The sequence below is a fragment of the Diadema setosum genome, chromosome 9 (assembly GCF_964275005.1).
Source record: "Diadema setosum chromosome 9, eeDiaSeto1, whole genome shotgun sequence".
NCBI classification, from domain to species: Eukaryota; Metazoa; Echinodermata; class Echinoidea; order Diadematoida; family Diadematidae; genus Diadema; species Diadema setosum.
The window spans coordinates 38952513-38977338 of record NC_092693.1 but is presented as its reverse complement, the minus strand read 5'-3'; the positions used below and the strand labels follow the sequence as shown (position 1 = coordinate 38977338).

The following is a 24826-nucleotide window of genomic DNA, read 5'->3' as shown; positions in this document are numbered from 1 at the left end:
TAATTTATTTTCTTCATATTCGTATTCTTTTCTTCTTTCTTTTTTTTTTTTATAAAAATGTATTTAAAAAAAATTACATTGATGTAGCCAGAAGCTTGTCTACAAGGCATTTTCATGGTATGACTTGATTCTACCACTTGAACTGTCAGTAACTGATTAGCCAAGAAGTCTTGCTCCCAAGTTACAGTGTACTCCAGTTATAACAAAGTCCTGGGAACTGGCCGTTTTCTTTCATTATATCAAAATTTTGTTAAAACCGAACAAATGAACAATATAAATACAATGTACATAGAGTGGATAATCTTGCGGCCTGAATTTTTACTTCGTTGTAACCGGAATTCATAATAACCGGGAGCACACTGTATCGGGGTGACTGTACCAAAAGAAAAAAAAAGTTTGCCCCTATTTTTGCTACACAGTCAGCCATTATCAATTAATATATTATCTCTACAAACTCATCTCCCCTGCCATTGTCCTCAACTCCATTGTCTAAACTCACAAAGGTAGTTTAAATAGCCATAGTTCATTAGTCCATATAGACTAAAATAAGCTCAAAATGTATAATAATTATGCATGCACTATACACATTAGCTATGCACAGCCCTGTTACTGTAGAGAAGCTGTGCTGCGTTCAACATCTGGTCAAGCTACGTGCACATGTACACATCAGCTAGAAGTCTGTAATGGATGTTTGTTGGGGTATGCAATGTGTCGTGCACATTTACTCTATCAAAATGTGCATAACCCTTGGAATAGCCATAAGCTACCTCTGAATTCTGGTTTGCATGTGCAAGCGAGTTCCAAGGGTAATGGCAAAATGTTCAACCTTCATGCCAAGGTATACTTTAAATTGAAACAAAAGATAATTGTAACATACAACGATAACAATTTTGACAACAACAACATGACTGGAGTAGAAGCATACATGTTCCTCCAAAAAAAAAAAAAAAAATGCAGTCTTCATAAATTGAGGGGTAAATTCCAAGTTCACAAAGTATGAAACATCCAAGTACTACACTGTACATGTATTAGTAAGTTGAACATGCAGAAAATCCACAACTTACTCCCCTACTCCTAGTAGATTTAACATTATGCAGAGTTGACTGTGTGCTAATTGTGTTTGTGTGAGAGATGGAAGGGTGAGAACGATTTGTGTTATGGAACAGGTTCACTGATGTGTACAGTGACATCTGCTTATCATAATGGAGAATTGTATGGGTATTGTGTCCCTGTGTACACAGATGTCATTTCAGCATTATAGTGATTGTGTCCTTGGCAATCTATCATAATACGTCATTAAACAAGAATGTGGTGTGCCCCCCCCCCCCCCCTGTGTGCTCAAGGTAATAACTTGATGACGTGATTGGAAGACTGCAATGACCTTCACTGAGACTGACCTTGAGTATTGTGTGTGGTTGTAGACATGTGTGTATGGCCATTTGCCAAGTTCTTATTACTGTCAAATGTCGTACTCAAAACATTGCACTCTTCTGTTTGCACAGGTATAAACATCTATATCATCTGTTTATAGAGCGATATGCACAGTTCATGGGTTGTTGTTGTTTTTTTCCTGAATTTATACCCTTTGTGCAAACCAAAACTTGTGTGTTTACTTTCTTTGGACTGTGGATGCTGTGGAAGAGAAGGTATCAATTTCTTTATTTTAGACACATGGACTCTGGAAATCATTTGTTTTCTGTCTTATCTTGTGACCTGGTGTCAGACAAACTTATCAAGTGATTGTAAATGGAGGATCATCCTTACGCAGCTGTATAGCAAACTGAGTTTTTTGATACCAGTAATTCTTTTCCCTTATCGCTGATCGTCCCCCGAGAGGTGTCCCACTAACCCGGTGAGGCAGTCGGTGAGCCAGGTTTGTATTACTGCCTATCCACATACATGTATGACCGCTATCTAAGAAGTATATCTCGTAAAGGCATTTTGTACTCGTCAAATAGCCATTCAGCTAACTACAGCCCACCCAATAAAGATTGTGATATCCCTGTGTAACATAGTGGTAAGAATATGTATTTGGCAAGCATGTTAGACTTTGTGCAATTTTTTTTTTTGGTAACAATCTGACAAAACAAAAAGCTGACACAGGATGTCAGAATAGGCGAGGTGGACCCCCACCCCTCCCCCGGGCCATCTTCAATATTTGCACAAAATTATCCAGCATAACATGTGAATTAAGTGAATACAGCAATATTAGTCAACCAAATCAACGAAAGTTTGAGGGAAATCAGAACAACCTTTTGATTCTTAAAGTTTCGGGGGAAGCCATCCATGGATGAGAAAACTACTAATTTGTGATGTCATGTATGAAAAAAGCTATAAAGGACAAGTACATATCCCCTTGACTTCCATTGATGTCTTATGTTAATTGTGGGCAATATTATACCCCCTGCTTTCTGAAAGAGGCAAGTCAGGTGCTCTTTTATTATGTTAGAAAAGGGAAGATATGTTGGATTTTCTTTATATGTTTTATATATTTCTTTATTTATGACATATCACAGTTGCTGCACCAAAACTTCAAAGATTGATTTAACTTTTGAACATATTTCATCAAACTTTCAGGATGTTTTCTACTGATATTGCTGCACTAAGTCGACATGTATGATTTGGGATTCATTTCCCTTTAACACAGACCTACTGTAAAATGAGGAATGTTTGCTTGCATTTTTATTTCGCGGGCGCCAAGATTCCCGAAATTAAAATGCATGCAAAAGTTTTTGTCTACACTGTATGCAGTGAACGCCTGTGGCAATTTGTGAAAATTTTATGCTGCAAGAAAGGCTGTCGGCGCCGATTTGTGAAAATTTCATGCCGCGAATATATTGATTTTACAGTACATACTGTACATGATTTTAATGATTTTTTTTCTTTTTTTTTCTTACTGTGTGCTTGTGTGTGTGTGCTTGTGTCTGTGTGTGTGCCTGAGTGTGTCTGTGTGTGTGTGTGTGTGTGTGTGTGTGTGTGTGTGTGTGTGTGTGTGTGTGTGTCTGTGTGTGTGTGTGTCTGTGTTCAAGCTGCTTTGTTTCTGATTCTCTGCATGGATATGGTCATGCTGATTTAGGTAATGAGTGTGTGTGTGTGTGTGTGTGCTGTTTGTGGGTGGGTGGGAACACACGCAACAAGTTCTGCATGGCTGAAGCACAATATGTATCAGTATGAACACAAGAGGCCACCCACAAGAATTTTTTTTTTCGAGAGGATGCACGGGCAAGAGTGTACTGCATGCAGTGCACACACATACCGGTGATTGATTCATTGGTACGGTGGCATATCAGCAATTTGTTACGAGTACATCCGACAACATACGTTGACAACACCCCTTTTACAGGATGGACTTGCCCGCATCAAATAGCTATCGAAACTAATAAGCGATTTGATTGGGCAAAGCTACGTTGACAACATTAGTTCGGTTACAGCCATTGGCTATTGATGACGCAATAGACCTCGGTTGCCCACCTCCGAAAGATTCTCGATTTTTAGAAGGGGATTGTTTTTGTTTGCCCTTTGCGCTGCAGGGTTAGGAAGGGTTGTTCAGTGTGTCGAGTGAATTTGTTGTGAATGAACGTCGAGAGAAAATCATGGCAGAAGTCGCAAGTGTCTCGGAACAAAATCCCCAAGATGCAGCATTGTCTGCTCCAGGGGTATCTACAGAATGTGACGAACCGGTGAAGAAGAGGCCAAGATTAGAAAAACCAGTGGAACAAGACGATGAAAATTTAGAGGACAGGCTGAATGAGATCCTGTGTTGCACCGTCTGCTTGGATCTGCCCACATTCTCTATATATCAGGTATGTCGTGCGATGTGCCGTCTCCTGTGGGAAAAAAAAAGCAAAGACAGTCAAATGTAATTTTAGTGTTTCCTTCCGTATCCCTTCCTTTGCATTTCTATAAAATAATATCTATCGGTTTATTACTCAGTCTTGCACGCATAATGGGACACGGGTGTATTTTTTAATGGCCAGTATTCAACTACGAGTAATGAATGTCGCTGAGTAGATTTTGCTAGGCAGGTCAGGTAGGCGTGCCCAAAGCCAGCTAAGCTCGGGTCGTCCCGTGCATTTGGGTCAAACTGTGTTCAGGGACGTCTTCCGCAGCTAAACATGGGAAACAACTGGTGACGCAATAGTTTGTTTACATCGATGAGGAATAGTACGCCCGTATAGTGAATGCGTGTGTGAGCATGCTTCAGTCAACACGAATTGACTCGTAGGCCTACTCGTAAAGCGATCTGTGTGACGTGGCCTGGCGATAGAAATCGGCTTGCCTGGGCCAGCTGTCGGGCTAAATGGGTGTGACCAATCATTTTTCATAGGTCCATATTATGCAGTGCAGTTACACTATAAACACAGATGGGTAATGGATAGGGTCTTTACTAAAATACAAACGTGTCTAAATAGGCCTTTTAGCGAATTAGCCTAGGCTTGCTTGATACTTGTAGTAGAACCTACACTACAGTACATTTGATTATTTTAATGATGTTTTGTTCATTTTTTTTCATTCTCTAACAATTTTTAACATTATAAGAAAACATACTGTATACAAAATATTATAACCTAGTAGTACCATACTGTATTTAGACCGGCAAACTGTAATTTACTGGCTGCTGGTTAACTGTAAATTGCCCTGCATTTGATTAAGATTCATTTCACCAGTAGTGGTGAATGCGGGACCTTCATAATATGTTGAGCTTAATTGGCTGATAATATGCCTTTCAAGTGTAAGAAGTAAATGTACTAGACCTATTTGTTTTAGTAATGGTAGCTTTTTACAAGAGATAGAATTTTTAATACTGCATTTAATATGTTCAGATCTGGATGTTTAAGGCTATAATTTCTCTTACTTTTCATTCAATTCCCAAAGAATTAGATACCATATCAGATAGAGTGATGCAATATAGGCCTGCCCATGCTATAATGACCCCTACAGAAGCTGAGAAGATTTTTGTATTCGACACACACTTCCCATGAACTTGCACCTTCCCAAGTATACTCTGGACCATGTTCAGCGAGTTAAGTAAACTTGTCATGTTGTATGCGAAGACATGGTTTGTTATGGTATTGGGCCTCACAAACCATAAAACACTGACAACTGAACAGGCATTGTAAATGCGTTTTGGGGATTTCTGTCATTGTGGTTGGCTATATAAATGGCAGTACACTTAATTCTCTTTGTATGCAGTAAGGCCAAAGGGAATACATGGGATGAATATTCCTTTATTGTAATAAGAGAGTAGGGTTTTAAATACGCCTAAACATTGGCCCAAAACATTTTTCATTGATTCATGATGACTTTCGTGCACATTTATATTGCCTTGTACCTTGTACCTTCTAGTACATAGTTATCCCTGAAGACCTCCGCTAGGAAGGGTAACTCGGGGTTGATGCCAGGAAGTTTTAATGAACACTTCTATTACAAAAGATACTTCATCATTTAATTGTCATAGTTACACACTAAACATTCAATCTTATGTCGTTGGTTGCATTTGCTTGTTTGTTTTGTGAATAAATATTAGTGTCTTCTGGTAGTTTTCTGATTTCAAGATAAATGAACAAAAAGAAATGAGCCAAGTGAATTGTAACAAATTTGCTAACTAATCCTAGGGGAGGGGGAGGGGGAGGGGGTGGGGGGCAAATCAAAGAGTGAGACTGAGACAGAGAGGGAGAGTATATGTACTGTGTGTATGACCCCGTTTACAGTGCGGGGCCGGGCTCGGCCGTGGCTCGGCCGTGGCCTCAATTGCGCGGCCGAGCCTCGCAATTTTGTCCGTTTACACTGCTGGGCTCGGCCGCGCTTTTAATTCAAACCTTTCAATATTTTGTCGTAGTGGCGCTCTGCTTGTAAACAAACGCAATTTGGTATAGCCTGGTTTTCAGACCCTTTGCCAACTGGATTCCGTGGCGACAAATTCGCCGTTCGGGCAAAGGCCTTTGCCGAAGGAAAAATCCTTTGCAGGACAAAACCACCTTAAACTATACTAGTTTTCCACGTTGAGGGGGTTAATATCGTGAATAGCGAAATAGTACGGGCAGAGGGTCTGGAAGCCAGACTAAAATTGGTCGCACATTTGGCCCAGTTTGCGTTTACACCTTTTGCGCGTTTACACTGAAGCGGGGCTGGGCTTGGCTGCGGCCAAGCCTCGCACTGTAAACGGGGTCTAAGTCTGTACATAAGTGTATTTGTGTTTTGATGTGTGATGAGAAAATACTTGCCAAGAAAGTCTTTATCTCTTTTTTTTTCCTTTCAAGCATTTAAATTATCATAGACATTGAAAAATCTGTCATAAAAGCTAATGCACTTGTCAATGTAATGACTCACCCCACTACCCCCGGACATGGGTGCGTCATTTCCTCGTTTGGTCCGTCAAATTTGTGACCCAGGTGTTTGTCATTTTACCAGCTTTGTCCGTCAAATTTTTGACCGAGGGGTGCGTCAAAACCCCATCATTGTCGGTCAAATTTTTGACCGAGGGGTGCGTCATGGTACGTCACTTGGCTATGGAAAATAACACGCATTATTCTGAACCGAGGGGTGCGTCACTTGCTATGGAAAACTGCACGCATTTTTGCACGCTACCAGTACCGTATACACATACCGCGAGTGAAATTACAGTGAGCGTTTTCCCGCGGCAAGTGAAAGTCGGGGAGCGTTTTGGAATAAGAGGGGAAAATGCTTGCCAGAATCTGGCAAACAAATAATTTAAAAGCCACCCTTTCTCCTCACATTTTCTAAATAATATTCTGTGGTGACAAAGGCGAATTTTTGACAGTAAAAGAAGCGGCAGCAGAAGAAACTGCCTGCCGCATTCCATTTTCTGCTCGCGGGATTAGCCCGACGAGACGCGCGACACTGCGCTGCAGTATGCATCCACCGGACTAGCAATGGCCGCGCACACACAGCGCATCTGCACACATGTGATTGTCATGTATGGATTGCATGCACAGAATACACACTACAAATGTACGGAATACCCGCTTAGTATCGTAGCATGCAGCAGCGTGATGTACGGTGAATGACGGTACGGTGCTTACAGGGCCAGGGTAAGGGAAACTTGCCGAAACTTTGACAAATTATGTTTACGAACCAAAAGAAAATGGAATTGCTTGAATAAAACGTATGCAAAAATCGTTTCAGTATTTTCGGGGGTGCGTCAAATGTACCGAGGATGTCCGTCAAAAAAGTGACTGTGGTGTTCGTCACTTTCAACGTGTTGTCCGTCAAAAAAGTGACTGTGGTGTTCGTCACTTGCAGCGTTTTGTCCGTCAAAAAAGTGACTGTAGTGTCCGTCAAAAACCCCGTGTGGTCAGTCAAAAAATGACCATGACGCACCCATGTCCGGGGGTAGTGGGGTGCGTCATTACATTGACAAGTGCATAATCTCCTTACTATGTATGTTTACACATGTGAGCATGCACTCACTATATAAAGACATACTTTTGATTTAAATCTATATACCAGATTCCAGTATGATGGGTCAGATGCATCTATAGGGATATGTGGAAATACTTACAATGAAACAAGCAAAAAACATGTTGAGTTTAAAGGGTGTGTATACAGTTCTGGTTGAGGTGAGGATTTAGCTTTTAATTGCTCATCATGCTAAACAACAATGATCAGTGTAAGATGTCTTCATTTTAGGCCTATGGATCCAGCAGCTATCTTAAAGGGACTGTACAGTTCTGGTTGAGGTGAGGATTTAGCTTGTAACGTTTTGCGAGATATTCAGAAACCACTCTATGAGATGTCAAAGAGCATGCAATTCGAGAGGGTATCAAAAGTTTATTTGATGAAAATTGGTTGTGAAATGGCCGAGATATCCAAAAACAAGGTGAAGCAAAGACATCCTAATAAAAGGCGTGGCCTGTCGCCTTTTATTGTTATCACTTTTTTGGATATCTCAGCCATTTGAAAACCAATTTTCATCAAATAAACGTTGAATCCTTCTTAGAATTTCATGCTCTTTCATATTTCATAAGAGGTTTCCCACTATCTCACTTAGGAATGTTATAAACCTGAATCCCCAACTCAACCAGTAGGCCTACTGTACAGTCCCATTAATTAAACTAAACATAATGGACTGAATTCACCCAGGTAGTTTCATCTATGATTTAGAAGTTGTCGCTAGAATACAAGAAAACTTGGAATAGGCACATGTCTTGAATCTAGGCAATTCATGTCTTGCACGTGCACATGTCAGCACACATTCAGTATTGGGTGTCTGTTGCCTTGGGTGATGTGCCATGGGTATTTGCACAATGAATTGAGTGTGATCCATGGACCGGACTGACATTGCTACTGTGCATTCCAGCCATACACACACACACGTATGTATGCATACTATCAATTTTGTGTAGATGTTTATGAAATTAATTTCATCTCTTACTCTTACATTTCTTATGTCAAATATGAATATATGTGAAAGACATTGAAGGTTTATACGGGTAAAAGGTTTTCTGTTATTTTGTATTTAAGGGCATGACACATTCCATGCATTCCACAGAACTGATACAAAAGAACTGAAAGAATGCAGTACTATAAAAATAGATGTGATATCTGCTACCATCAATTGTATTTAGAAAAAAAGAGTCTGATTCCCTAAAGATAGAGCTGTTTCAGTATGTTAGTGTGTGTGTGTGCATGCATGCATGTGACACAGAATCAGCAATAAGAGCCATGTTTCCAAATATAAAAAGTGCCCCAGGGGCTAGCTGTGTGGCTCAGGTATCACTTTACCAGGGACCTATATCCTCATGGGATGGATAGCTGTGGTCTGTACAGTGGAATGCTCATTGTGAAAAAAAAAAAGGTAATAATGTAGACAAGTGCAATTTATGAACAGACTTTGGTTATATGATTATACCATGGATGATTATACTATGTAAGCAGCATGGAAAGTCAATTGGTAGCAGACAAGTACCTATGTGATTAGTAATCTCATAAGTACATGTACATCTTTATTGTCAGAGAAGCAAGTCTCGGTACATTCAAACCATGTTTACTTTAGTAAAGTGAAAATACAGTCCAACAAATGAACAGAATGGGAAATTTCATGTCGAAAATCAGGCATAGAATTTTAAAGTTATGAAATTTGTCTATAAACCATTTTTATCCCTTTTCTTCCAAGGACACTTTATTCTTTCCTACATTTATCCTGGTTATGTCATTCAAATTTTGATCCGAAAGTATGGTCAAATTTGTGCTAGATTTCAAATTCTTCAACAGAAAATAGGTTTCCAATAAAGTTGAATACCTCACCTTGAAGAGGAATGTGTTGGGTCTGTGAATTGAATTTACCTGTCAATGTATAACATTATTCGGTCAAGGCCTGCTGACATGGGGATGGGTGGCCCAATTTATTTGATGTCCACCAGGGTACATTTGAAAACCACATGAAGCACCGATCAGCCGACCAGTTAGTGCATTGATGTGTACAAATGTTCATCAGTAACAGCTGACTTCATTTGAGATTCTTCGACTTAGTGTGTACTTACAAAGAGATCAGGATAAAGTTGTTCACATTATTATGGGGATTCTCGCATATATCTGAGCAGGGCCAGCCTTCCCACTCCAAAGTATACCCACGCTGTTGGGTCTTTAAAGGGGCCGGCCTGAAATCCAAATGCATGTTGATTTGTGTTGATTTATGATGCCCTCAACATCACTTTTGCGGTGAAACAAATATCTAGAAACATTCCATAAACTGTATTTTTAATAATTTTTTCTTCTATTTTTCTTCAGATTACATGGGAACGCCCACAAAAAAATCCTTCCAAGCCAATATTCTTGAGATGACATCATCTGTCAATCATTGCTAATGTACTGAAATGTTTAACAAAAGACAGTGGAATGCACCTTCCCCTCGACTCAGCATAACTTGCATGTTCCCTCGCCATGTCTTTTGTTAGTCACATTAACATCACAGAAACATGCAAGTTATGCTGAGTCGAGAGGAAGGTGCATTCCAATGTCTTTTGTAAAACATTTCAGTACTTAAGCAATGATTGACAGATGATGTCATCTCAAGAGTATTGGTTTAGAGGGATTTTTTTTGTGGGCGTTCCCATGTAATCTGAAGAAAAATAGAAGAAAAAATTGTTAAAAATATATGGAATGTTTCTAGATATTCGTTTCACCGCAAAAGTGATGTTGAGGGTATCATAAATCAACAAAAATCAACATGCATTTGGATTTCAGGGCCCCTTTAACTCTTTTTTGTGCCAATGGGTCAAACGTGCACAATTTCGCACACACAAACCAATGGACAGGAAATAAATGTGTTTACTGGTTTGTCTCCCTTTCACTTTACTTCTCTGCAGTGCAACAATGGTCACCTGATGTGTGCGGGATGCTTCACTCATCTCTTGGCAGACTCACGTCTGAAGGACGAACAGCCGACGTGTCCCAACTGCCGCTGCGAGATCAGTAAGAATCTCTGCAGCCGAAACCTGGCTGTGGAGAAGGCGGTCAGCGAGCTCCCGGCGGCCTGCCGCTTCTGTGCGCGCAAGCTTCCGCGCTACCTACTGGACCAGCACGAACGGGAGGGATGTCCGGAAAGGTAACGCAAGTAAGGTGGTGAAGGCGTAGGGAGTAAGTAACACAACCCCCACGTAGGGAACGTAGGTCGCGGTAGCCGGGGGTTTAGCTAAGCAGGCGTAGTTGTAAGACAGTATAGGGTCGTAGGCTAGGGCTTTTTTTGTCAGGCGTATGAATGTATCCTCAGTTTTATTCAATGTGGTGTTGTTTCAATTGCTCACGCAGCTCTTTCTTCGGGATCCAACTACTGTCCTATCTACTACCAAGTGGCAGTACATGTCATCCACATGTTAATCGTGCCCCTGCTGAAAACGTATGCAAGGTTTGGTAACGGGTGAGTATGGTGTACTTACTGTACACTCCCCATTCTGGAGACACAGTACCTGTCACCCCGCACTCTATGCCAATACTAAGAGCTCTACACCAAGATATCTTTCACAGTCAAATTATTTTCTGAAATAAGCCCAAAACCTACACGCATCAAAGTACAGGAACAAATTTATAAATATGATTATCATGGCATAAAACTTTAATTATATTCATAATTTCATTGGCTGTAGAATTTCATAAATAATTTTTTTAAATGAGTGTTGATTTAAACAGTTAAGCAAAGAATACTACAAGCTTCATCTTGTCATTCACTGTTATATTAAATTCATGAATCTGCAATTTTTTTTTATAATTTGTTTAGATAGAGATTTCAAAGATAAGCAAGATGACTTATTTAAAAAAAAAAAAAGTTTTTCACAACATCTAAACAGCCAAATTTCATGTATTCATTTCAAGAAGTTATCTAAATTCCTAATCTGAAAAGAAAAGTATTCTGAAAAATTAAAAATGTGGTTTATATTTGGATAAAAGAAGGATGTGCAATGATACTGACATTTCTTCTGCTACCAATCTCTTTTTGTATGTGAAAAATAGTTATGCCTGTGCATACGATCAAAAAATGAAACTTGGCTCAACAAAATTATGATCCAAAGTGAAGTAGCATTTATTGATTACTGATGTCTAGTATAGGTGTAGATGTTTGATGAATCTATTTCTTAAAGGAATGATCATAGTTTTAATTGAGATGGGGCTTCAGGTTTCCAACTTTCTTGTGAGATAAAAACCTCCTATGAAATATGAAAAAGCATACAATTCTATTAAGGAATTAAGGAAATGACTGAGATATACCCCCCGCCCCCCCCCCCCAAAAAAAAGGAGTGAAATAAAATGGGCCTAATTAAAGGTGGGTCTCATCTTTTGTTAGGCCCTCTTTGTTTCTAGATATTGCAGCCATTTCAAAACCAATTTTCATCATATAAACTTTGAATTTGTCTTAGTGTTGCATGCTCTTTCATATATCTCTTATTAAGAGGTTTTCTCATCTCACAACAAAGTTTGAAACCTGAAGCCCCATTTCAACCAAAACTACGCCATCCCTTTAAAGCAACCAGCTGTGTCTGGTGTACTAAATTTGGAAGCCGAGGACATTAACAGGATGGTAAAATGAGAACCATCCATCTTTGCTGTCAGAGTATGTTTTTTTAGCACCACCAATATGCTAAAAACACCAGACAGGTAATGTTTTTAGGACACTGGAGCAAGCTCAGTGATATTGTAAAAGAGAAAGAGAGAAAAATCACCCCTGAAAGAAATTTGAAGCATAGCATGGTGAATGACTAGAATGTAGTTAGCTTGTAAGACAGTCGCGGATATCTGGTGTGATTTTCGTTTTGTTCCTCGGAGCAAATCTTCTGTATTTTCCATGTTGTTATTCTTTCAAAGAAATTCTGCAAACATGTCATGCCGCCATTAAGATATGGTGTGCCTCTCTCCATGGTAACTTTGCTCAAACTTCAAGTGTTACCTTTTTAATGCATTTTTCTACAAATTTGTCACTTGACACATTACTTATCAAAGATGATAAAAACTTAATTCATTCATTTATATCAGTATTTCTCTTTATTTTCTGTTAATTTGGAAATACTTTGTTCCAGAGGGTGAATAAACAAAAACATAACAAAATGCACACACATATTGAAAGCACTTTATGGTCAGTACCAGTCACAAAGCTTGATAGTATAGTGCAAACTAAGTGAATGCCAACCGAAACTAAAAGTCTGTGGATCAAAACCCTTGCAGCTATTCAGTCATAGACAAATTGCATCGCCTTAAAATCTTGTGACCTTTCCGTGACCCATAAATCCTCCTGTCGGCTACCCAGAGATTGGAAAAAAATTGCAAGGCATCGAGGGGGATTATTATAGGAATTATATGTCCCACAAATCAAACCTGTTTTTATTGATTCTGATTTTCATAAGGATATTCGAAGGAAAGCTTTCTTCCTCATTAAATCTTTTGCCCATTTACTGTACAAAAAGTGCTTTCAAAATGTTTGTAATGGCAATATTGAACAAAATAACCTCAAGTTTATGTTCCAACTCTCAGTTCATTCATAATCTCAAGAAATATCCAAATTTCATTTCAGACTACATGAATTGACCCCCCCCCAAAAAAAAAAAGAACAAAAGAACAAAACCCCTTAGACAAGCATAAGAACATTCTTTTTTCAAAATAAAAGAGCTGTCCCAGTGAGCCTAGTGTGGGTGAATATACGAGAGTGGAAATTCTAAATTAAATCTTTGTCCCAACATGGATATATACAGACAGAAGTGCTACCTACATGTACATACATTGTCACACTGAGTGTAGAGGCAAGCGAACGGTATGGGAAAAGTGTGCGGGTTGCATGGGCGCTGTGTTTCCATGGGAACCAGTCTCTTCCTCTGTTGCAGACTAAAATTAAAGTGAGCGTCATCGCATGCTTCCTGTCTCATTTTTTTTTTTTTTTTTGAATGCGCTGTAGCTGGATTTGGACCATGTACTTCCAAGCTTCAATACGGACTGCTGCTCTGCATTGATTTTATTGGAGATTATTGTTTTTTTATTCTTTAATGCAGAAGTCTGTTCTATTTTTTTTGTCTACAGTCTTTTGTGACCACAGCTACACAGAGTCGACACCACATACCCGTTTGTTTGGGAATATCAATTTATGATGCACTTGCATAGTGAAATCATATTTGCATACTCTTTGTGTTTAGGGTCATGGTTATTCTAATATTATGATCATTTAGCAAAGAAAAATTGGACCATTTGATGAGTCAATATTTAAATTTTTATCACATGACTAATTATCACCCAACCAAAATGTGTAATACATACTAAGACTCATTGGCCCGAATTCAAGAAGTTGGTACAATTGAAACCATGGTTTAAATGTCGCATGGCCTATTTCGTTACGGAATCAGTCATTTCGTCAACAAAATTTGAAAATGATCATTTTGTTGACGAAATGTCATTTCGTAGACGAAATGACTGATATAGTATAAATGAAATAGGCCATGCAACACTTTGTGCCCCATACAAATTGTCCATGGTTTAAACCATGGTTTCAATTGTACCACCTTTGTGAATTCAGGCCAATGAGTATACCAAGTACAATATTATATATAGGTATATTAACCTAGTAAGGCAACTTAAGCTTTGGATATGAAATGAAAATTCATATTTCTAAAAGTCTTTTGACGTTCAGTATGCATGATCAAAAAATCTCACTTTTCAAAAATGAGCATTATGTAATGAACATTTCAAATCTAGCTGTTGTCTTAATTTTGATGTAAACTTCATAATGCTCTGTCGTTTTGGTGTAATGAATAGCAGAATAAATACATTTTGTGGCTCAAGCCTCATGGTACCCCTACACAAAGAGTTATTGCTTCAAATACCACAACCAATTTCGGAATGCAGGTAATTGCAATACAATTTAAAATCTACTTTTACCATGACTCCATCGCTGGAGCTAATTAATGATATGGCAGTCCTGTCTGTGTTTCAATATGTTATGGATGGCTAGCTGTAAAAGGTCAGTGCTGCATATACTGCAGTAATTAAGTGCCTGTGAGCTTCACGAACAAATGGGTGTATGTGGAACCTGAGCAGTCTGCAGACTGTTTGTGTGTATATGTGTGTGTGTGTGTATGTGTGTAGTTTGTGTCTGTGTTTTTGTGTCTATCTGGTACAGACTGGCAGAGAGATTGAAGCTGATCCATGACAGATAGACACACACAGACACACACCTACAAACAGACACACACACACACTGTTTCACGATAGCTATTCATTTACGATCATCCAGCAATGAACATCAGAGAGATTGTCCACAAAAAAAAAAGAGAGAAACAAACAAACAAACCTGCAGCACACATTGACACAGATCATGCTGTATGACACACCAGTGTTTGAGGAAACTAAAGCAATCCTGTCACTACAGGTTTGTACTGGAGTGCCTCTTCCGCTGAGTTCTGACCGAAGCGCGACTTGAAGTTTGGGAAAGAAAAGCCTTTCTTACAGATGCTGCTTATGACAAATCACGGGGAAAGTTAATGGAGCTGATGTGATGCAAGGATGCTTTTTATTTCAGAAGGATTTCTCCTCCCCAATTTCAATACAAGAGGGCAACACAGCTTTCAAAATGCCCTTCCTACATTAGATGTGCCCCCACAGTCCCAATATGTTGTCCCTATTTTCATCATTGGAGTTTACAGCTTGCCCATTGACATACCCTCATTATGAGCAAATACACACCAAATGTGATTTGCACATGAGACCTCATCGGTCACCCTCCAAGCCTGACAATTCATGTCGCATGACAAAGTCGAATGTCTTGACATCGATTAACCCACCTGCTGCGATTGAAGCTATAAAGATGGTGGGGAAATGTCAGCAGGACTTGTTTAGCTAGCTCTTGAAATACACAAGAGCACATATCCAGATACACTCGGCAGCTCATCGCAGGTCGCATACTGTATTTGTCATTCGACCTTCTCTGCTGTACCGGCCGCGCGAGCAAGGCGGTTCCAAGCGGGGGCGTTTGAGAAATACATGACAGCGGTGCCCAGAGCTCGAGGACAGGAAATGACCTTGAGTGATTCCGCCCAGTGTGTCTCTATACAACACACAACTTCCCTATATACCAGCATTTACCAGCATAGAACACAGATTTTGTAGGCATAGAGATGTGCAATCCTTTATAATTAATTTTTTACTTGTTGATATTTATTTTTTTTTTTGACTTGTTATACTCATGCAAATATACTTTCAAATGGACAGTCAAATAAACAGGAACAATTGACACAGTCTTCATTTGTAAGAACTTGTAATAGCAATATGTTAGTCAACTTTGAGAGGATTGTTTCATTTATCAAGAAAGATATTCTAGATTGTAAACTCATAGAGAATATAATTTGATGGTCTGTGAAATGGCCTTGTGTTTGCTGTGCCGTAGCATAGACTTGTGATGACATTAATAATAAAATGGTACGTTGTCATTGTGATTTGTAAAAATTCAGGTTATAATCTGAGTGTTTTGCTTCTATAAAACTCGTCAAATTTACACAAGATGTAGAATAAAACAACAAAACAAGACAGAAAACATGTGAATTCTTGTCAGTTGTTCATGTTTGTCAAAAAAGAGAGAGAGAAAAAAAGGAGTATTACAGCTGTTGTTTAGATTTGTCTATGTGATTTGTGTTGACAACATTGACCATGTTGCGATAATGGACTAGTTCTACATAGCCGATCCACTTATACTGCCTGTAGGGTACTACAGGGGCAAAAGTGTGCTTGAAGCCGACCGGCTTTATCCACACTGACGCCCCTTTTTTTTTTAGCAATTACTCGACACTCTGTATATCCTCTACAACGGACCCAGTGAAGTTCGACGGACCTCATACACCAGTCTCAATCACTCTGCCCTTTTGACCTTATTCCTGTTACATCATAATTGATCATATCAGGGGAAACACTTGGGCGGGTAGCTATCTGGAGTATTGTAGTAGCAGACTTACTTGGGATCAGTCATGCGAAGGGGGTGAATGTTTTTCAGGGGAAGCCAGACAGGAAAGGAAGGATGTGGGACTGTACGTGGGGTATTTCCACAGTAAGGGTACTCTAGATCTGGCCTGGCTGATGATTAATAGTAAACTGGGATGGTATATTCTCAACTGTACGACCTACCAAAACATGGTGTAATGGGCAAATGAAAATATGGGGTAAAACTTCTAGAGATGTGACACTTCATAAAAGACTCAATAGCAGTCATACGTTATTCAAGTGAGAATTACTCATAAGCACTCAAATCAATTGAAAGTTTTTGGTGTGATTTTATGATCCTATCTCTGAAAAGTTATTTCAGCACCGACAAAGTTTTCGGTTTTATTGCACTTTGATTAAATGATCATTTTTGGCAAGTCATTTCAGCACACACAAAGTTTTCGGTATTATTGCACTTAATTGATTAAATGATCATTTTTGGAAAGTCATTTCAGCACACACAAATTTTTGATTTGCTGCACTTTGATTTCAGTGGTCATATCTTTGAACATGGCCGGCGCTACGTTTTCAAAAGTGGGGGGCCCACTTCACACTTCTGGTGCCACTTCCGGGGGTTCATCAGCTAACAAGCGGGAAAAAAAAAGGGGGGGGGGGTCTTCAGCCCAACTTCTGTAGTTCTGTAGGGTGCCACTTCCGGGTTTCTTCAGCTGACAAGCAAAAAAATAAATAAATAAATTTAAAAAAATGAAATAAAATAAATAAATAAATAAATTGGATCTTCAGGGCAAAAACAAGGCCTTACTGCCCTTCACACTTCAAAGTTTCTATAGACTATTTCTTTTTAGTGCCACCTTTGAGGTTAAAAAAAAAAAAAAGTGGGGGGGGGGGGCAAAGTGGAGACACCTTATGTATTCCTTTGTATGGTGCCAAAAAAAAAGGTGGGGGGGGGGGGGCTGAGCCACCACAACCTTTGTTGCAACAGTTGGACACTGCATTGAACCACCTATACGTAGGACCTACCACCGATATAGTTGCAGACTTTGTTATTACTTTAGGTTTACCATATAAAGTCACTTTTTACTCTGATGCAGCTATACCGCCATGAACTGCCAGACCTGTATGAATGTTAGACATTTACACTACTGCAACTACTGCTTCTACATCTATTTCAAGTAGTTGTAGTGATGCAGTGGCGGATCCAGGATCCAGGATCCAGGAATTCCTGTAAAAGGAGGGGAGGGGGCACCAAAAAAAAAAAAAAAATTTCTGGTGCCACTTCTGGGTTTAATCAGGTGACAAGCAACAACAACAACCCCCCCCCCCCAAAAAAAAAAAAAAAAAGGCTCCCATGTGCAATATATTCCCACTTGCGGATTTCATTGGCTGACAAGCAATAAAAAAAAAAGGCTTCAGCACAACTTGATTTCTGTCTTTAAAAAATTAAAGGGGGCACACACGCCCCTTTCAGGTTTTCTTTTCTTTTTATCTCTTTTATTTAAAAAGATATAAATGAGGGGGCGTGCGCCCAGTGCACACCACTGGATCTGCCACTGTGCGAGTAGTAATAATGACTAGTGGCAAAAGGAATAATTTATTGTAGAAGTTTTACTGTCACTGCTGCGGTACTTTTACCATTTCAACTGCACTGTTACACTATGTACCAATACTACCTATCTCTACTTACACCATAAATACTATTTTTGCAACTACTTTTACCATTTATCCTAAAACTGCTGCTACAACATCAACAACTACTATTACTTCTGCAATGCTACTATTACTTACTACAATGACTACATTTACTACTGTTACTACTGCTACAGTTACTACATCTTCTACTGTTACTACTACTACAATTACTACAACTACCACTACTTCTACTACATACAGTAATATGTATGACTACTAGTATACTGCTATTACTGCTATTGCTACTGTACTATATCCGTTACTGCCTCTACTACTACTTTTAGTACTATTACAAATGCTATGACCTCTGTAATTCCTACTGTGACTTCTGACTTTTTCCATTTGATTTTTGGTCTCGACTGCAAAACATGAAACCATACAGTGTGGTTCTCATTCTTTTGCTTACTAAATATACACTGAACTTTCAAAGGTAAGTCACATCTGCTTTAGTATCTTTATTTGTATGTTTCATACGAGAACTGTTTATTGTCAGTGTTGTCAAATTTACTTGTCTAATTGATTTTCTCCCTCTTACTTTCTCTCTTTATTTCCCCCATTTCTCGCCCCTTTCTCTCTGTCTTCACTTTGTTGCCACGGTAAACAATGTACATTATAACCACTGACGTTATGGCTAAGCAGGATCACACGTTGTAAGTACTACCAGATTGGCTGTTCATGGCAAGGGCCACATCACGAGCTCGAGGACCACGAAGCAAATTGCACCCATCCCAGTAAGATGGGGAGTGAGGTCCTGGACTCCATCAAGCAGAGAGAGGCGGGGCTGGAAGAGGACACCAAAGTACTCCGCAACATCATCAAGCTCCTCTCCTACGAGAAGATCAACTTCAATGGTGAGTCTAATTTGCACTGAGCAGAGGGGCGGATCCAGGAATTCCGTAAAGGGGAGGGGGGTGCAAAAAAATATTTCTAGTGCCACTTCCGGGTGTAAAGGGAGCGTATAGTTTTGGTTGAGACCGAACTTCAGGTTTCTAATATTTTTGGTGAGATAATGAGAAACCGCTCATGAAATATGAAAGAACATGTAATTCCAAGAGGGATTCAATGTTTATTTGATGAAAATTGGTTTTAAAATGGTTGAGATATCAAAAAAAGAGCATTCCTAATAAAGAGCAGGACCTACCTTTTATAAGGATTGCTTTGTTTTACTTTGTTTTTGGATGTCTCAGCAATTCCGAAACCGATCTTCATCTAATAAACTTTGAATTGCTCTTAAAATGGTATGCTCAGTACTATTTTATAAGTGGTTTCTTGGTATGTCAAAAACGTTAAAAGCCCAATTCTTATCTCCACCATTACTGTACAATCCCTTTAATCAGCTGACAAGCAAAAAAGAAAGAAAAAAAAGCTTCAGGGCAATTTTCAAATAATACTACTGGTGCAGGTGCAGACAGATCAGGTGTGTTGTCATCCATTGTAATATATGCCATACAACTTCTTGTATGGCAAATCAGTGCTGGGTTAGTACAGTGCACTGACCATTTACAACAAGTGATCCTAAGGTAGGTGCGGCAGATACACTGCAAGATGTCAGCACCTCTCATTCCTCATCTGAATGTGGGCGAACAAATAAAGATTGTGATGTTTACAAGATTCAGTAGAGTCCAATATGATAAGGTTTATTTCGAAATTAATTTTTTTTTGCCCTGTTCTGATGAATTCATCTTTAAAATTTGTTTGTCTTTCTTCCGTTGAATCTTAGTGGTTTGCATGCATTGACCAAATATTTTAGTCTTGTCTGGTATATGTCATTTTGTGAATAATTTGAGCCATTAGAATTAGAATAACCATATATTAAAAGAGCATGTAAACAGTATAATCTTGTCATAAATACCTGCAGCATCTCTGCATTGGTGGCACATTAATTGCATTTCTCCCAAATTCTTCTCTCTGGTTTGTCCTGACCTACCCACAGACCTACAGCTGAGGCCATACCGCACAGACGACTTCATCACCAAACTGTACTACGAGACCAGCCGCTTCACGGCCTTCAACCAGCAGTGGGTGGTCAAGGCACGGGTCAACGACGACGAGCGTAACCCGTCCCACACCTTGGAGCGACATATCGCCTTCCAGCTGGTCCTCAAGAGCCGTATCACCAGCAACCTCAGCATGCAGTTCATGATGCTCAATGGCCCGTTCAGTGATGCCAAGGTAGGCGTGGCAGTTTATTGGACCCCAAGTGATGATTTTATCTCATCTCGTGCCATATTGGATTAAAGGCACTACAGTGGTCACAGCTTAATCAGGAGACGGAGTTTTCTCCCAGTTATGGGGTGGCTGGTATTGACCCGTGCAAACCACACAACACAGAGCTTATCAGTATGTGGGCATTACACTCTATCATGTACAGTTATTAAACCCACTGATTACCACAGCAATAAGTACACATGCTCTACAGCACGCAGACACAAACAGCATTTAAAAAAAAAAAAAAGACATAGCAAAAGACATAGCAGTCTCATAATTTTTGGCAAATGCATCATCGGAACAAATCTTTGTTCATTTGATCCACAAAATAAAAATCATTAGAATTCTTTATATCTAGCTTATGACAACAACAGCAGGTAACAAGAAAAATCACATCAGCTTTTTATTAGTGTTTGTCAGGACCAGTGCATACTATAAAACCTTTCAAAGCTGTTCATTATGCACTTGAAATAGTTTTCAACATACAAGAAAAATACAACAACAACTGTGTAGACAAAGAGCCATGACACCTGCCAAATAACCATACCCTGGCATTTGACAAATAGTTTCATCTACAAGGCACAGGTGTTTGCCCGCATTTTTGTGTATTTTTATCCATATGGGGTGATAGACTTTTTTGCAGGGGAAAGTGCTTTGACATCGTAATGGTCTGGTTTGGAATCGGGTGGGGCGTGGTAGGATGGGATGGGGCTGGATGGGGAGAAATTATGTGTGCACAGTGATAAGCATTTTAAGAACTAAGAAAACGACATATGTAGGACATAGGGGATGGCATGGATGAAGGATAGATCGAAATGGTATGTAAAATCATGCATTTGATGGTCATCCATACTGAATTGTTATTAACTTGAATCTGTATCAAAAAGCAAAGTGCTGCCACTGGGACTACATCAAGTTTCGAGAGAAAAGCTTATCACTTCCCTGCTGTGTGGTGTGATGAAACATTATTCAAGAGTTTACCAGATCCTAGTATTTACAGTTTACTGAGAAAAGGCAACCAATCGAGATGTAAAATATGACCCCAAATATACACATCCAGTGTAGAAAAGATAGTTTGAATGGTAATTACATCAAGTCTTATTTTGCATAGCCACTTTATATCATGGTCATAATTTTTCTCTCACCTCTTGTGATGTAAAGACAGGTCTCATAAGTAAATTGTGTATTATTTGCACATCTCTATACATCATTACAGATTGAGCCACGAGTCTACCGCTTTGAGTTCACTCCCGAGAAAACGGAGAGTCCCTACAATAACATCCCGCTCATCGACTCGGCCGAGTGCAACAAAATCCTGGCCTCCAAGACTATCAACATTAGACTCATCATGTTCCAGATTCCCAAATGAGAGTAGCGTTGGCCGAGATTCTCTTCAAGTTATCTTCAGTAGGACCAGGACCAATGCTTGAGAGACAGACACACACGCACACACAAAGAAAAATTATACAACAAATAATGCCCTCTGGAGCAGCCCGGTACATCAAACACTGGCAAGTCAGCAGAGAATCTATAATCAGACCAATGTTTACCAGTGTAAAATGCTTCCAGTCTGATGCTACCACTTCATCTGACATCACCGGGTAAAACCAAGTTTGCCGAGTTCACGTCACCCATCATATATCTGTAAGACTTTTTCCAGCAATTGTTACCTTTGTGGTCCAGGATTTTTCACCCCCGAGATCCCATCAGCTCACCTCGTAGTTTTGAATGCAAGAACTAATTGCCCCTTTTCCACAATGTATGCAGTCAGTGTAACATGTTAACTACTGTAACATACGAAATTGTATACTTATATAGTGTGTAAATAAATATATGAAATGTAATTAGACTTGGAGCTGTATTTTATTAAGAAAAAAATGTGTATTTTTTAATGAGGAGGTAATACACATTTTTTATATGTGAACTCAGGCGCAAATATTTGTAGCGAGCAAGTTGTAGCAATTCTTTTCTTTTTTTTTTTCATCATTATTGCATTCTTGTCCACCTTTAAGAGAGAGGCTAGCATGTTTTCAACAAATTGTGTGCTGCTCAAGAAAGGAAGTTCAGATTAGGCGAATGTCAGTTCTGTGGCTTTGGGTTCTTGCTCCTGAGCTTGAAAGGAAAGGATACACCCCTTTTCAGTGTGAAAGAGTGTAGGGTAGTCTGCATTTGTGGGAAGGCAACTCCAATCTTCCTTGGGTGTGTGTTCGTGCCAAAGTTCTCTAGGGATCCTTAAATACCACATATTGTTATGCGGGTATAATCAGTACAGTTATTGGAAAATTGTGTCTCCCCTTTCTTTTAATGAGAAAGAAGACATGAAAAGAGTATAAGTTAAAGCGAGATATTAATCACTCCTAGATTGAACTGGAGACAGTCTGATAATTAATGGTTGATAGAATAGAGGAATTTTCCCTCGCCTTCCACATGCCCATTGACACATGTCGCTATTACTTCTATAACAACATCATGTTCTGTGTAGCTGTTTTGTTACTTCAATATTGTGAGGCAAAGATTGTTTGAAGGTTATATTCATGAGCAGACTTTTTTTTTCTGAGCCAAACACACATACACACATATTCACACACACACACCAAAGAATGACTCTTGACAGCCAAGTATTTTGAGCTTCAAATCGCAATAGTGGACTAAACATAGCGTTATTATAACAACTCAATAGGTACAATAATGTATATCACACTGTCTTCATTTTTAACTTCTCAAATCACAGTGCAAGTGTAAACTGTGTAGTGTAATATATGGGAGAGGCATGGAACATTAAAATAGAATCTGCAGAAATGAAAGATACTCTTTCACTTTCCCCTGCTATGTGAAAAAACATTTTCAAACTAAAATTTGTCACATTAAATGTGGTCCTGTAATGACATGCAGGGGGAATGGTAAGAGTTTTAAAGAGAGGGCTTCTTACCTCTAATTTTAGGAACACATGGTTGAGAGCGTTGCCATGAATAAATGTTTATTTTTGCCTAAACCAGGATGTACATTATTGTGCTCAAGTTTTCTGTAGGCAGTGTTCGTGTGGACTGTTTAGTATGAATGCAAGAAGAGAGTGCTACGTAACTGATAAGCCAGTGGTTTCATTGAACTTTGACCTCCGCTCTTTGAGTTCCTCAAAGACGTCTTCGTTTCTACCTACACGTAGGTGTACCTTGATGATTAACGGCCAGTGCTTTAATTGTGTGAAGTTCATATTGTACAATTAACCTAAAAGAATGAAATTATTTATTCACAAGAGTTTAATGTTTGATGCAGCAAGGAGGAGTAGAAATGTGGAGATGCAGTCTAAATGCAAATGTTTCAGAGATGCTCAGAATGACTGTATGTGAATGCATCATACAGCAGTGTTAGAAGTATTGTACATGTTTGAAGAATGACAGACTATATAAGATGGATCTAAAAGCACCAGGAGAGGAATCATATTAGTAAGATGAAAATAGTATACTTTTATCTTCCTGGATAATATATAACATATATATTTCAGCATTTAATTTCTCCTTTGACTATGAACAGCATTGAGTTTATAATCATGTGGGGATCCTTGACTTGTTAAGCACAAATAAATGTATTTATGAAGATGTAACTTATTGAAACATGCCATAATGGCATGTGAACGGTCGTTAGTGAAGTAGCAATATATTTTCTTTCTTCCTTCTTTGAATCAGGCTATATAGTTAAGGATGCTTTACATGCCTAATTCAGGTTGCTTCCAGAATCGTTTTTAGTCCTTTTTCTAACTACTGCAGGTGATGGTAATTATTGTGAGTGGTTTAATTTCAATATCACCACGTCATTATGATACTTACATGATACATACATGAAGCATTGTATGTGGGGCTGAATAGATAGGTTTTATGCATAGTCAGCGTGTCTATTGATGTAGAGCAAAAGCAATAGAAGTTATTTATATTGGTTTCCAGTGCTACAAGGATTCTGAAGAATTATAATTCACCAACAAGATAATAGTGTTGAGACAAAATCAGTATATTTCGTAGTTAAAAGAGGGAATGCATTAACAGACTATATCATAATGTTTTATAAACATACATCATGTTCACATGCCTGTGGAGAGATCAGGAAAGTGCAGTTTAGTTTTCCGTCATTTTTTAGTAGCAGATGGAATCAAACTACCAGTGGTCCTGCAAGTGCAAAAACACCTTACAAGAGCATGGCATAATATAAGGTAGAAAATATTGAATGATATCAAAGGGTGTTTCTATACGCTGACACAAAGGAGTGTCAGCATTTTTTCTCTCTCTTCTTTCCTTTAAAACAACAACATCAACAAAGGAGTATGAGTTTGTGGAGGTGTCTTGTGTGTGTACTGTAAAAGGCGATCATCTGATCTATGTAATTTTGTGGAGTTCAGCAGGTTTGCCAAAGTTATGACTAGTCAAGCTGCAGAGAGTGTGGAGATAGACTTATATGGTTTACAGAAGAAAGAATTGTCTTTGGTGGAAATAAGAAATACGAGAGTAATTCCCAA

General features: G+C 39.0%; 1 protein-coding gene across 1 annotated transcript; it reads left to right on the top strand.

Moving 5' to 3' along the window:
* The first annotated feature begins 3559 nt into the window (after positions 1–3559).
* LOC140233471 (zinc finger TRAF-type-containing protein 1-A-like) lies at positions 3560–22824 on the top strand. The gene is made up of 5 exons (XM_072313591.1): positions 3560–3803; positions 10329–10567; positions 18754–18965; positions 20048–20286; positions 21539–22824. The coding sequence occupies exons 1-5, from the start codon at positions 3594–3596 to the stop codon at positions 21689–21691; spliced, it is 1053 nt and encodes a 350-aa protein (XP_072169692.1). The 5' UTR covers positions 3560–3593; the 3' UTR covers positions 21692–22824.
* The last annotated feature ends 2002 nt before the right edge of the window (positions 22825–24826 follow it).